Source organism: Telmatherina bonti (genome assembly GCF_933228915.1).
Source record: "Telmatherina bonti genome assembly, chromosome: 21".
In the NCBI taxonomy this organism is placed as follows: Eukaryota; Metazoa; Chordata; class Actinopteri; order Atheriniformes; family Telmatherinidae; genus Telmatherina; species Telmatherina bonti.
The window spans coordinates 32,705,287-32,720,977 of NC_136630.1; the positions used below are offsets into that span (position 1 = coordinate 32,705,287).

Sequence of the window (15,691 nt, forward strand, 5' to 3'; positions counted from 1 at the left end):
ATCAATAACAAATAGTCTCCTAAATAATAAACAAATACTTTTAGATCAGTACACCACCTTTGAGCATCATGCTTTTGTTTTTAACAGTCCCCCAATCCTCTGCATCACTGTTTACAGACCACCCAAACATGATGCTGCTTTTATCAGTGAATTTTCCAAACTTTTATCAGCAATAAATGCCGCCTACAATTTTATCATCATATCTGGTGATTTTAACATACACATGGACAATCCCTCTGATTCAATGACAAAAAGGTTTTTAAGTTTATTAGACTGTTTTAACTTTACACAACATAGTAAACAGCCGACTCACAACCGAGGACATACATTAGATTTAATTATTAGTTATGGCTTGTCAGTTAGTGTGTCCTCTATCGTGGATTTAGCCATATCGGACCACTACTGTGTGTTTTTTTTTTTACCGTCACCAGATTTAACTAGCAGGGGGCCCCAGTGAGAACCGTTAGGAAATGATATATTACTTCTGAAGTGGCTGAGAATTTTATTGAAATTTTATACCAAACACCTTCTGAGATCTTACCTGCTTCCTGCGATTCAGTTGTTAATCAGTTTAATAATAGATTAAAAACAGCAATTGATACAGCAGCTCCACTTGTATTAAAAACCGTTAAAACCAAACTGAAGCCACCGTGGAGAACTGAAGAAATAAAAAAGCTGAAACAAAACTGCAGGAGAGCAGAAAGACGATGGAGAAAAACTAAACTTGTAGTGCACTATGAAATCCTGCGTGATCACCTAAGAATCTATAATAACACAATAAAACAGGCAAGAACTGATCACTTCTCAAAACTCATAACTGTCAACAAAAGTAATCCAAAGTTCCTTTTTAAAACCATTGATATTTAATAAACACTGGTTTTGATAAGTCCTCCATGCAACCATCACAAACAGCATGTGAGGACTTTGCAGACCACTTCAGAAGTAAGATCAATGCTATCAGATCTGGTCTTTTATCTAAATGCAGTGTTGATTTTAACAGATCTGAAGTATTCTGGCGGATACGAAGATGCTTGGTCAAGTTTTCTACCAGCTGAACCCAACAACCTGCCTTTTAGACCCCATTCCCACATCGTTGTTCAAGACATTTTATGGCTTCTTTGAGTCTGAGTTTTTACTTATAATAAATTCCTCTCTTCAGACGGGTGTCTTCCCCACTGCCTTTAAAACAGCGGTGGTGAAGCCCCTTCTGAAGAACAGTAATCTGGATCCCAACATTCTTGATAACTACAGACCTGTATCCAACTTGCCGTTTCTTAGTAAAATGATAGAAAAAGTTGTTTTTATTCAGCTAAATGAGTTTTTAAACAGGAATAATATCTTAGAAAAGTGTCCGTCTGGTTTTAGGACAAACCACAGTACTGAGACGGCCCTTTTAAAGATTGTGAATGATCTAAGAGGCAATCTGGATGCACACAAACTTTCTGTCCTGGTGCTGCTGGATCTCAGTGCCGCTTTAGATACAGTAGACCACCAGATTTTATTAAACAGACTCAGATGTCTGGTGGGCCTCTCAGGTACTGTTTTAAAATGGTTTTACTCCTTTCTCACAGATCGAAAGTTTTTTTATAAGTATGGATACATGCTCCTCAAAGACCCATAAAATAAAATGTGGGGTTCCCCAAGGATCACTTTTAGGCCCATTACTTTTTAACCTGTATATGTTGCCACTTGGGGACATCATCAGGAGACCCGGCATTGATTTCCACAGCTATGCTGATGATACACAGCTTTACATCGCCGTGTCTCCTGATGACCTGGAGCCAGTTAACACCCTTTTAAACTGTATTTTAGATATAAAGTCATGGATGGCAGAGAACTTCTTACAGCTCAACCAGGACAAGACTGAAGTTTTAATCATCGGTCCTGAAGACATAAGCAAGATCATGTCATGCAAACTGCAGAGTTTTAAATCCTCTGTGTGTATGAAATCTGGGTGTTATTTTTGACTCTGAGCTGAATTTTATTCCACATATCAGAAATGTTACAAAGACATGAATTTATCATCTTAAAAACATCGCCAGAGTCCGCCCATTTCTTTCTCTTGCCAGCACAGAGGTACTAATGTATGCTTTTATTTCTAGTAGACTAGACTACTGTAATGCCCTGCGCTCTGGTCTTCCCAAACAGAGTATTTCTAGTTTACAACTACTGCAGAACTCAGCGGCACGAGTTCTGACGAGGACCAGGGGGCGGGAACACATTGCACCAGTTTTAAAGTCACTGCATTGGCTCCCCGTGCATTTCAGGATTGATTTTAAGGTTCTTTTAGTGGTTTATAAATGTCTTAATGGTCCTGGGCCTTCTTATTTATCTGATCTGTTTTTCAGGTATGAACCCTCGCGGACCCTGAGGTCCTCAGGTACCGGCCTTTTAGTTCTTCCAAAAGTTCGTACCAAAACATATGGCGAGGCCACATTTCAGTATTACAGGCCTCGCCTATGGAACAGCCTGCCTGAGGGCCTCAGGGCCGCAGAGACTGTTGATGTTTTTAAAAAAAAAAAAGGCTCAAGACCTACCTTTTTAGTTTAGCTTTTAACTAAGTTTTGACATTCTCATATTAGCCTACATTTCTTCTTCATTTTAGTTAATTTGATTTATTTATAAATTTTATATATTTATTCACATCTTTTTAGTTAATTAGATTTATTTATTTTATATATTTATTTACATATTAGTATACATTTTGTTATTTTTTAAATGGATTTTACTTTTGTTTAGTTATCCAGCTCCAGCTCTCTCCTCATTGGGGTCCTCTTCACCGAGGGTTGCCCCTGCTCTGATTGCATGGGTGTCGCTGTGGGGGCTGTCCCTGTCTGGTGGGTCGGGATCCGGCGCTGCAGTCTTACAGTTGTGGTGTGGGTCCTGTCTGCCCGGACCAGGGTGGCCCCCATGGTGATGGCCTGGGTGGTCGTGGTTGGGGATAGCCCATGGAGAACTGAGGACACAGCAATCTCTCCTTCCTGAACAAGAAATAGGGGTCATTGGTATCCCAAAGCTGCCTCAAATGGTGAGAGTCCTGTGGTTGACGATGTGGGGAATAGTCAATCCAGTTCAAATGGTCGCTCTAAGAAGACAGGTTTGTTGCAGCAACCCATCTCAGTGTCAATTCCAAATCCTGATTGGCCCGTTCTGCTTGACCATTAGTCTGGGAGTGAAAACCAGACCTCTTACTGACAGTAGCACCCAGAGTGTTACAAAAAGCTTTCTACACCTGAGAGATGAATTGTGTACCATGATCAGGAACACGATCATTATGGATCCTGTGGAGCCTGAATACATGGTAGGTTATCAGTTCAGCAGTTTCCGTAACATTAGGCAGTTCAGGCTGGGCCACAGAGTGATATGCTTTTGAAAAATGATCCACAATTGTGAGGATTTTATCGTTACCTGTGGATAATGGGAGACCAGTAACAAAATCCAAGGCAATGTGTGACCATGGCCTAGTGGGAGTAGGAAGCGGGCAAAGTAAACCAGCATAGGGCTGAGAGGAAGTTTTCCCACTGGCACAAACCGTGCAAACAGTGGCGAACTCCTGGACCTCTTTTTCCATGGAAGGCCACCAAAAAAGCCTCTGGAGGAAGGAGAAAGTGCGGGCCGACCCAGGATGATAAGCCACCCGTGAAACAAGTCCCCACCTTATCACCTGGGAATGAACACTGTCAAGCACAAACAAATAATGAGGTGGTGCCATTACCTGGACCAGGATTGTCCCATAGAGCATACTTTAAAGTCTGTTCCATCTCCCAGGTTACCATAGTCCTCTGGGCTGAACTGACGTAAGACGGCATCTGGTGTTGTTTTCTTGTTACCAGGTCTGTAGGTAATGACAAGGTTAAACCTTCCAAAGAATAAGGCCCTATGAGCCTGGCGAGAGTTAAGTCTTTTAGCAGTCTGAATGTTTTCTCAATTCTTATGATCCGTCCAGACATTAAAGGGCACTTTAGTACCCTCCAACCAGTGCCACAACTCTTGTAACGCCAACTTTACAGCCAACAATTCATCATCTCCAACATCATAGTTCCTTTCAGCCGGTGATAAGCATTGAGAGAAGAAAGCACACAGAGGAAGCTGACTTGTTTTAGCTGACCTCTGTTGAAGTATGGCCCCAACACCAACCTCAGAAGCGTCAAACTCAACAACGAATTGTCTGGAGGGATCTGGCTGGATCTAGATCTGGCAACAGGTGAAGCTAGTTTTTAGTCTTCGAAAAGCTCCTTCAGCCTCCTCTGCCCAAACAAAAGGAACCTTGAAGGAAGTGGGATGGTAACAGGTGCTATACCTTGACTACAGTTCTTTATGAACCCCTATAGAAATGTAGCCTGGTAATTCTAATTAAACATTATACACAGCTCAAAAAAATAAAGGGAACACCTAAACAATACAATGTAACTCCAAGTCAACCACACTTCTCTGAAATCAAACTGTCCACTTAGGAAGCAACACAGTTTGACAGTCAATTTCACATGCTGTTGTGCAAATGGTGGAAATTATATGGAACTGGCAAGACACACCCAATAAAGGAGTGGTTCTGCAGGTGGAGACCACAGACCACTTCTCAGTTCTGATGCTTTCTGGCTGATGTTTTGGTCTGAATGCTGGCGGTGCTTTCACTCTAGTGGTAGCATGAGACGGAGTCTACAACCCACACAAGTGGCTCAGGTAGTGCAGCTCATCCAGGATGGCACATCAATGCCAGCTGTGGCAAGAAGGTTTGCTGTGTCTGTCAGCGTAGTGTCCAGAGCATGGAGGCGCTACCAGGAGACAGGCCAGTACATCAGGAGACGTGGAGGAGGCCGTGGGAGGACAACAACCCAGCAGCAGGACCGCTACCTCCTTCTTTGTGCAAGGAGGAACAGGAGGAGCGCTGCCAGAGCCCTGCAGAATAAGCTCCAGCAGGACACAGATGTGCATGTGTCTGCTCCAACTGTCAGAAACAGACTCCATGAGGGTGGTATGAGGGCCTGATGTCCACAGGTGGGGGTTGTGCTTACAGCCCAACACCATGCAGGACGTTTGGCGTTTTCCAGAGAACACCAAGATTGGTAAATTCTCCACTGGCGCCCTGAGCTCTTCACAGACGGAAGCAGGTTCACACTGAGCACATGTGGCAGACGTGACAGAGTCTGGAGACGCCGTGGAGAACGTTCTGCTGCCTGCAACATCCTCCAGCAGGACCGGTTTGGCAGTGGGTCAGTAATGGTGGGGGGGGGGGGGCATTTCTTTGGAGGGCCGCACAGCCCTCCATGTGCTCGCCAGAGGTAGCCTGACTGCCATTAGGTACCGAGATGAGATCCTCAGACCCCTTGTGGGACCATATGCTGGTGCGGTTGGCCCTGGGTTCCTCCTAATGCAAGACAATGCTAGACCTCATGTGGCTGGAGTGTGTCAGCAGTTCCTGCAACACCAAGGCATTGATGTTATGGACCGGCCTGCCCGTTCCCCAGACCTGGATCCAGCTGAGCACATCTGGGACATCATGTCTCGCTCCATCCACCAACACCAAGTTGCACCACAGACTGTCCAGGAGTTGGCGGATGCTTTAGTCCAGGTCTGGGAGGAGATCCCTCAGGAGAACATCCACCGCCTCATCAGGAGCATGCCCAGGCGTTGTAGAGAGGTCATACAGGCACGCGGAGGCCACACACACTACTGAGCCTCATTCTGACTTGTTTAAAGGACATTACATCAAAGTTGGATCAGCCTGTAGTGTGTTTTTCCACTTTCATTTGGAGTAGAACACCAAATCCAGACCTCCATGGGTTGATAGGTTTGGTTTTCATTGATAGTTTTTGTGTAATTTTGTTGTCAGAATATTCAGCTGTGGAAAGAACAAAGTATTTAATACAAATATTTTATTCATTCAGATCTACAACATGTTACTTTAGTGTTCCCTTTATTTTTTTTAACAAATGTAGTTATTTAACAGAGTTGGATCTCGACCAGTCAACAATGGTTTTAACATTTTTCAGATCCATCTTCATCTGCCCGCTCCTGAAAGCATAACCCAAGAAAGTCACAGACTCTGTCCATCAATTCATCGTCTGCCACTTATCCGGAGTCGGGTCACGGTGGCAGCAGCCTAAGCAGGGAAGCTCAGACTTCTCTCTTCTCCGAGAGATATAATCCCTCCAGTGTGTCCCCGGGGTCTCCTCCCAGAGGGACGTGCCTGGAACACCTCACCAGGGAGGTCCAGGAGGCATCCTGACCAGATGCCCGAGCCACCTCAACCTCTCGATGTGGAGGAGCGGCGGCTCTACTCTGATCTCCTCCCGGATGACCGATCTCCTCACCCTATCTCTAAAGGAGAGCCCGGCCACCCTGTGGAAAAAATCTGGGACTGAAGTGAGGTGGTTAAAAAGCTCCTTGGTGGCTAGCCCCCGGGGGTGAATGATATACACCCAGAATTTCTTAAGGTTCTGGATGCTGTGGGGCTGTTCTGGCTGACATGTCTCTGCAGCCTGGCATGGACATCAGGGACAGTGCCCCTTTTGTCCTGGTGTGTGTATTTTTTAAATGAATGAGCAAACAGTCATCAAAAACAAAGGTTATCCAGCTTTGCAGCTCTGGAGCTGTTGGAAGAACTTAGAATAGATTTAGCCCAAGATGCAACCTTCGGTGGTTTTAAGTGAAGCCTTTGCAAAAGTGACAAAACCTGCAGTTCACTGTTCATCCACTAGGGGCTCCAAAACAGAGCAAATCCCTATAGAGTCCCATGTTAAAAAGACCAACTTCACAGCACAAATAAACATGTTTACAGCACAAATATGTTTACAGCAGAAATAAACATGTTTACAGCAGAAATAAACACGTTTACAGCAGAAATAAACACGTTTACTGCCCACTACAAAAACAATTTAGATTTAATAAGTCAGGTTTACCTTCATGACAACTGTGGGGGGAGGTCATTTATTTCTAACTCCTCCGATAAGAAGTAATTTTAAATAGAAATTGGCCATATTTTGGAGCATGTCTTTTTGATCGACAGGTTGGGTACCTAATCTCCTGTTTCAAGAAGGAGGAATGTAGAACCGCAGTGTTTTTGCCGCTTTACAGCATAACTTGGCTTTAAACTGTTTACTTCCCTTAGCTGGTAAGCTCCAGTTAGTTCATGTTAGTTCCTGTTAGCTCCTGTTTGCTCCGGGTTAGCTTTTAGCTACTGACAGGTCTGAGATTGATGTCAATCATCCACCCCCATGCTCACAGCCCCCCTCCCAGCTCCACCTCTTTGTCCATTTTTGTATTTTCCGGGAGAGACACCACGTTTACGCGTGACGCCGCCAAGATGGCGACGGTAGGAACCGCCCACCGAGCTTCAGTTCAGCTCTTCAGAAACCCATGGGTGACATCACAGAGGCTCTGCCTTTCTTTTATATGGATGATTTAGAGCCACAAGAAGGAGTCGCCAACATCTGGAACATAACTGCTGACAAGTCTCATCTCTTCAGCATTTGGTTCATACAAGCATCAGGCAGAATAGTTTGATGGCTGCCATGGTGATGTGATCTGGCTCTATAATGGCAGTGATGTGCTTCACAGGTGTTATTTATAAAAGCAAAATTGCTCGTAGGAGTGCCGCTCATGGTTTTATAAATCTGGAGGCTTTTTGGCGTATGCTATTTCAAGCTTTTGGGCATATGTACACTTTTAGTACAGATCCTTGGAAATGTTTTATATCTGGATAAAGTTTATCTGGAATAATACAAGCGTATCAGTTATGTCTCATTTGGCCTTGTTTCCTCTCTGTTGCTGATGATAAATGTGAGCATGAGATTATGATGGGCCGAAGTTTGTCAGTGTGTGATGGGACAAAGTTAATGTTTATGTGATGGAACGAGGTTCATCAGTGATATAAGTGTAAATGGTCTCGTTGTTGAACTCTCTGTTTCCTGCCACAGCAGTACGACCAGGAGCTGTTTAAGCTGGCCCTGCCATGTCTCAGTGCTGTGGCTGGAGCTCTGCCTCCAGACTATATGGAGTCCAACTATATGGCCATGATGGAGAAGCAGTCATCCATGGACCCGGAGGGAAACTTCACTCCACAGCCTGCTGAAACCACTAAGTATGAAACATTGTTTCTGACCTGCTTTTTTGCTTAGTTATAATCCTTTCCGGTGTCCCTTCAAGCCATCGTTCTGAGTCTAAAAAGTTCTTTAGAGACTCATGGTAATAAAATCATTTTATTTTCAGACATCGTTAAGTATCCTTTCAGCCTTATTACAGAACTTTTCTTCTATGCTTATGTACAGTTCAGATAAAACCTGAACATGTTTTCTTCCTGGTCTTTCTCTATCAGCGTGACCATCCCAGAGAAGCTGGACTACTTCATAAACAGATATGCAGAACACAGCCATGAGAGGTGGTGTATTGAAAAGGTGAGTTGCCAGGAGGTTAATATTTTAATGTGTATGGTGGATTTAGTTATATCACTGTTTATACCGTGGTTGTTATGTTTGTTCTTATAATAACCAATATAAAATGTATAATTACATATGTTGATTCTGTCAGTCACAAGGTTTGCCCCAAAAAGCAACTTTTTTTTCATTTAACTGGATTTCAAGGGATTATTAAATCAAATTATTGTAAAAGGGTTTAATGTAATAAACTAAGGCTGTATTATGTCTGCATAAATGAATTTAACTTTGAAACAATAAAAAAGAAACAAAAAACATCCAGGCCAAAACTGAACAGACCCAAAGTTAAAGTTTCGTTTTAAATACTTTAACTAACAGGTGCAGCTCTAGGTATTCTCTAATGAAGAGTCTACAACATGTTACAGTCATTTTAACATTAAAAGATGTTTCATCCTCATTAATAGACATTATTATCTGACAGTAAACCAGGATGAATTAAGCAATATCTACTTCAGTGTAATCTTGCAGCAGATGGGATCACCTCCTCTCTGACTGCATGAAGACTGAGTTACATGTGTTCTTTAGGACAGGGAAGGGGTGTTGCTTTTTTTTAATCAGACAAGTGTTGCTAATGGAGAAGAGAAAACTAAATGTTCGTTTTACTCACAAAGAGTCCTGATACAACCATAAAAAGACGCCACATTTGTTGATGCTTGATGTTGTTTTGCCCTTCAATAAACTCACTGAAGGGTCTGAAACATCTCTGAATACAGCACCGATGCGGCTAAGTTAGTAGCGGAAGTAGTTGGTGCATCAGTGTCATTGGCGCCCCAGGAAATTGTGCTCTGACAAAGGTTCTAAATAAATAACAAAATAAATTTGTTATTTATTTAGCATGTTAATGTTTCTGTAATTAATGGTAATTAACGTGTTAAAGTCCCACTCCTAATATATATATGTATATATTTATATATACATGTTAATAGTTATTGTTATTTTCAACGACGACTTTCAATAATGACAATATGTTTGCTCAATAATACTAATGCTACTTTAAAATGGTGTTAAAGTTGCATGTGAGATTATACTTTCCAGTGTAACCACTGAATGAATCCTATGTAACTCCCAAAACAGTTGTTCATCTATTAATATAGATCTAAATGAGGAATTATATTGTTTTTATATGTTCACTGCATTGTAATTTAGTCCATAAATACAAAATATTTAATCATAAATCAAAAATCAATGTTAAGTCTTCCAATGATCGATTAACACAATTGAATTGAATGCCCATCCCCACTAGTGACAGTACCGCAGCCATTTTTATAAACCATGTTTGATGTTTTCCAGTTTTCCAAAGGATGGTCGTATGGAGACCAGATGTGTGAGAGCAGTAAGAGCCATCCTCTACTGAAACCATACAAAAGCCTTTCTGAGAAGGTATTTTCTCTACATCTGTTTCAGTTTGTCCAGTTAAATTCACTCCACAGAAACAAATCCTTGGTTTTAAAAAGATGTCAGATATCTGAGTGACTGGCTGATAGAAAGCAATTCCCTCATTGACTAACCTGCTGACACACAGATTTTCATCATATTAACTCGGTCAGAATATTTCTACATGCTGTGAGGAAGCGTAGAATGCTGAAACGCAAGACTGTGAGACCAGGATCAACACGGCACGCTACTGAAACAAACAAACAACACCTTTGCAGTCAGACTAGTGGAATGGGGGGGGGGGGGGGGGGGGGTGCTCTCCCTGCTGGAAGTCCTACACCGGGAGTTCCAGTCGCTAAAACACAGTTTGGAATGCAGCCAGCAGGTGGAAGCTTTAGCTACTGTGTACAACCCCCTTAAAAACTCAGTTAAGACTCTTATCAAGGAAGTTAGTCAACTAACAGGAAAATAAAAAAGGTGAAAGAATTACTCCTAGATGTACAGGCTCGTAGCATGTCAGATAACTTTATTATTCCGAGCAGCCAGAGGAAGACACAGAGGTAGCTGTTTAAGAATTCATCTGATCCCACCTGAAACTGTTATACCAAGAAAAAGAAGAGGTGAAGCATTGTGGCAGACAGCTCTGAGGGACTAACATCAGCACTAGTGATTAATTTCCCAGAGAAATCCTGGTGCATTGCAAGATCTTGTTCCCCATCAGCAAGAGATTTCTGGATGGTCATCTCGATGGACAAGCTTTATGTTAACGGGCAGCTACATTGTGACCATAACACCAATCCCTGGTTCTACTGACCTCAGCTATGTATCCATGTGCATCCACACTCTCCACACTTTGCACATGTGATATAAATGCCAATAAGACTCGCTGGGTTCATTTTACAGGTTATCTACAATAGACAATAATACTGCCATCTATCACAAAATAGTTCTTTTTAGGGCTTGTTTGCTCTTTTTGTTATTTTTTTCCCTGCTCATCTTTTTCTCTCTTTTGCACACTTTTTCCTTTTTCTCTGTTCTAGCTGCCACCTTACAGAACTATATAACACTAACGCCAAGCTGCACAGTACCTTAGACAATACTTACATAAACCAATACTCTCACTGCTATTAATTAAATTATATTTAATAGCATTCAACACATGCACACAACACAAGGCTTACTCACGCTCACACACACATACACACACACACACACACACACACACACACATATACATATATATATATATATATATATATATATATATATATATATATATATATATATATATATATATATATATATATCACACAGATTATTCACAAAGCTGTGACTATAGAGATGCACTCCTTTTTCCACATTGCTCTCTGAACACTCAAATAGCACAATGATAATAGGAGATTTTAACATGGTTCTGGATCAACCTGACAGGCTTAATAATACAGGAAACAATAGAGATGGACAATCTACAAACACTGTTCAACAATATATGGAGGGACTTGGACGTTGTGATTCACGGCAGTCTTATCATCCTAATATCAAAGGGTACACTTTCTTTTCCTGAGTTCACCACTCATTCTCCAGGCGAGATTATTTCATTGTTTGCAGTTCTTTGGTGAGCAAAATTTCAGAAACCCACATCCACCCTATCACAATTAACGATCATGCACCAGTTTCCTTCACTCTGAGAAACACAAAACCCACACCACCTGCTAAAAACTGGAGGTGTAATACAGTGCTGCTTAAAGATCCTGACTTTATCAGCTATTTGTCAAAATAAAGTGCTTTATATTTAGAAAATGATAAACCAGGAGTTTCATCATGTGTTCTGTGGGAAGCAGGGAAGGCAGTAGTATGAGGCAAAATTTTCTCCTTTGCATCACATAAAAAGAAAGAAAAATAATGAATTTAGAATTAAGATATAACTAATTAGATGATGCTTACAGTGCTTCACCAAGTGTAGAAATGATGAAGTAAATAAAGAAGGCTGAACTAGAATTAAATTAAATGACTAATAAGTATAGAGTTTCTGGCGCAAATAGTATGCATGGAGAGGCTTGAACACAGCAATAAATCTGCGAGATTATTAGCTAATCAACTAAATATAAACAAGTAACAATCCACTTTATTCAGCTTAAGTTTTAATTAAACTTGATTTGTATAGTGCCACTTCACAACAATATAATCTCAGGACACTTTACAGACACATTAATTCAAGCCTAATCTATCATCTGTCAAAGAGCCAGCATGTATCATCTATGACCTAGACACAATAAATGAAGTTTTTAGAAACATTTATAAAAGTGTTCTTACATCCCAATTGATGAATAAGATAACAATATCAATCAGTTTCTTTAACTTCCCAGGACTACAGCAGAAACAAGTCACAGATCTGCAAAGCATTAGGTGTAAGGTTAACTTCCCTCATACATCCAACATCAAATAGACGTTATACAGGGAATAAAATTCTGCTGTTAATAATCAAACCTCTCCAAGTTTAATCTACAAAGGGGTACCAGACAAGATTGTCCACTCTCTCCTTCACTTTCGGCTGTATTTATTGACCCATTAGCCGCTGCAATTAGACAGAATCAAATTATAAAGGCCTTCCAGTCCAAAAATATAGTTTATAAAAAAAAGCCTTTATGCTGATGACACTTTACAGTTCCTCCAGAACTCACAAACATCTCTATCTGAACAACCTTACTAATTAATGTTTTCATCACTCAGTGACTATTCTATTCATTTGTTTAAGAGCACAGCCGGGGCATGCTGTTGGTGTTGTGCTGCTTTGGTACCCCATATGTCTCTGTATAGGGGAAAGGAGTGGGGAGGTGGAGGATGTCGAGGAGGATCACCAATCCTGGTCCTTGAGGGCCGGTTTCCGGCAGGCTTTCCAAGTGTCCCAGCTGCAACACACATGATTCAAATCAATGTGTATTTAGCAGAAATGAGCAGAGTTCGTCTGAGTCTGTGACAGGCGTTTTCCAGCAGGGTCACTTTCACCCAAAGACATCATAGACAGGTTCCTAATTGGAATTAGTTAATCTGGCACACGGTTGCATGGTGGCAAAGTGGTTAGCACTGTGGCCTCACAGCAAGAAGGTCGCTGGTTCAATCCTCGGCGAGCTTTCGACAGTGGTCTTTCTGTGTGGAGTTTGCATTTTCTCCCTGTGTATCCATGGGTTCTCTCCAGGTACTCCAGCTTCCTCCCACCGTTAAAAGACATGATGTTAGGTTAACTGGTTACTCTAAATTGCCCCTAGGAGTGAGTGTGAGTGGTTCTGTGTCTCTGTGTGTCTCTGCGATGGACTGGTGAGGTGTCCAGGGTGTACTCTGCCTTTCACCCAAAGACTGCTGGGATAGGCTCCAGCTTCCCGGCGACCCTTCATTGGACTAAGCAGTTAGGATAATGAATGAATGAATAATCTGGCACACTGACAGTCTAAATCACATCAAGTAAGAGCAATTTCATCTGTTGCTGTCCCCATTTCAGGTGAAGTGGTCAATAAAACAGTCTCAGATCAATCTTTAGCAGACTGCTTTCCGATCTCAAAAACCATTCCTGGTGTAATACAGCTTGAGAATGTTAAGATGACACAAACAAGTCTTCTGTTTTCTGTCTGGGGTTTAAATACCATAATCAGTCTGATGTACTTGTCTTTGAACCACAAACGGTCCAGAGAATCGAGCAGCTAAAGCTGACCCTGGAAGGAGGACCAACATTCAGACAGTGAAGAATCAGATTTCTGTGCAGCAATAAGGCAAGTTTAGTGGATGACACCCAGACTCTTTACCTGAAGGGAAGGGGAGATGGAAGAGTCATTAATGTGAATACAGAAACCTTCAGATTTGGAGAGGGTAGATTTTGTGCCTATTAATAACATTTCTGTTTTATTGTTGTGTAATTTAAAATGAAATTTGAGGTGAACCAGGACTTAATCTCTTGGAGACAATCTGTGAGGGAGGATGGTGGGAGGGTGGAGTTCGGCTTGATGCCAAGGTAGAGCTGGATGTCATCCGCATAGCAATGAAAGTATATGTGATGTTTTCTAAAGATACAACCGAGGGTGAGGAGGTAGATGACAAACAACAGGGGCCCCAGGACAGAGCCTTTGGGCACTCCTGTGGTAAGTGGGAGTGACTGGGAGGTGGATGTTTTCAGCTGCATGAACTGAGTGCAGCCAGAGAGGTATGATTTGCAGCTGAGGGGTGGGGGTGATGCCGACGGAGGAAGGTCTAGCCAGGAGGATGGAGTGGGAAAGGCTGTTCTCAGATCGAGGAGGATCAGGATAGACTGGAATGTGCTGCCAGGAGGTCATTAGTGACTTTGAGTGATGTGCATAATGAGAAGCGCCAGTGAAGGACAGAGTTACTATAACAAGTATGGTGGGGAGGGGGTCTAATCGACAGGTGGATAATTTTGAATTTCTTTACAGTTCTTCAACGGCAGGGATGAGGGGAAGAGTGAATGCAGAAAGGGAGAGGGAAGGAGGCACGGGGGAATTATTGGTGGTGGATTGTGAGAGGTGTCATAAATGGTGGTGATAGAGGTGTGGACCCAAAAGCAGGAGATGGTAGCCAGAAATGCAGATCTAAGAGGTTTTCATAGGAACTGAAAGGTATGCTGTAAGACCAGATAAGTTCAGTTTACTCAAATTTTTAGTTGAAACAGATTCCATGAAATTGTTTAGGTTAATACTAGATAAAAGAACTAAGTTACAGAAAACATTATTCACTGATTAGGTGTCACCCAGTGATTCTGAGTGAGACTTACTTGATTTTGATGGATTACAGATGCACTCTTGACTGAGTCATCTCTAGAAAACAAGTTTGAGAAGGGTGCAAGTGCTTAAATTAAGTACAGATTGCTTTAATGTTTCATGATGTCCAACATTAAAGCATTAAACTTTCAATTGTCAGATATTTTACTTTAAAGCAACTCAGTTATGTGCACTAAATGCTAATAAATGGCACAAGTGTTTTTTAAGTGTTAAACTTGTTCCATCCTCCACGAGAAGCCAGAACTTTTTTCTTGTTCTCGAGGCTCCGAGAAGAAAATGACGTCATTTTGTTCTCGCGGACGTGTTTGAAGACAGTTCTTGACACACCGGGCTGCAGAACTTTTTTCTTGTGGGGCTGCGAGAAGTATCGTGTGATTAGTCGGACATTGGAGGTGGGCATGGTTAACACAGAGAAAACAGGAAGCGGAGTTGCTGCTTCCGTGTTTTTACTGTTGCCGGCAAAACGGATTGTTTTGATAAAACAGCTGATCGAGATGGCGAGAAAGTACCAACATTTTTACATGTGGCGTTAAAATACTCGGACCCAGCTGCGTGCACGACCCGCCCAGCCGCGTGCACGACCCGGCCTGCCACGTGCACGACCCGCCCTGCCACGTGCACCACCCGGCCTGCCACGTGCACGACCCGCCCTGCCACGTGCACAACCCGCCCTGCCACGGACGAAGTTGTTCGTTAAATATGAAACTAGAAACTCGGAGAGCGGAAACCTCCACCAAGTACGACGTTTAAGAATCCTTTTAAAACATTCCTGGATCCAAACGGTGATCCGGATCACCACCAGAATTTAATCAGTTCTTCATTTTTACATTTCCAACAACTCTTGATATTTTTATAAAAATCCGTCCGTAACCTTTTAAGTTATCTTGAACACAAAGACAGCGGGAAAAACATGACCTGGTGGAGGTAACAACCGGGTTCATGGCACATAAAGCAGACATCGCCCCCCGCAGTGACCCCTCCCCGCTGCAGACCTGCTTCTCCTGGAGGATGGATGGACCTGCCGAACAAGACGTTTGTTCTTGTTCTTGCAGCCTCGAGAACAAGAACTCGATTCTTGCTTCTTGTGGAGGATGGAACAGG

At 42.3% G+C, this 15,691-nt stretch overlaps 1 protein-coding gene across 1 annotated transcript in view; it reads left to right on the forward strand.

The window, feature by feature from the left end:
• Positions 1–15,691, forward strand: part of ryr2a (ryanodine receptor 2a (cardiac)) — a gene marked incomplete at its 3' end in the record, with an annotated part of 479,882 nt that overhangs the window by 221,554 nt on the left and 242,637 nt on the right. The window contains exons 54-56 of the mRNA XM_079260659.1: positions 7,917–8,080; positions 8,315–8,393; positions 9,723–9,812. Of these exons, the coding sequence (XP_079116785.1) occupies positions 7,917–8,080; positions 8,315–8,393; positions 9,723–9,812 (333 nt within the window). The remainder of the gene's footprint in view (positions 1–7,916; positions 8,081–8,314; positions 8,394–9,722; positions 9,813–15,691) is intronic.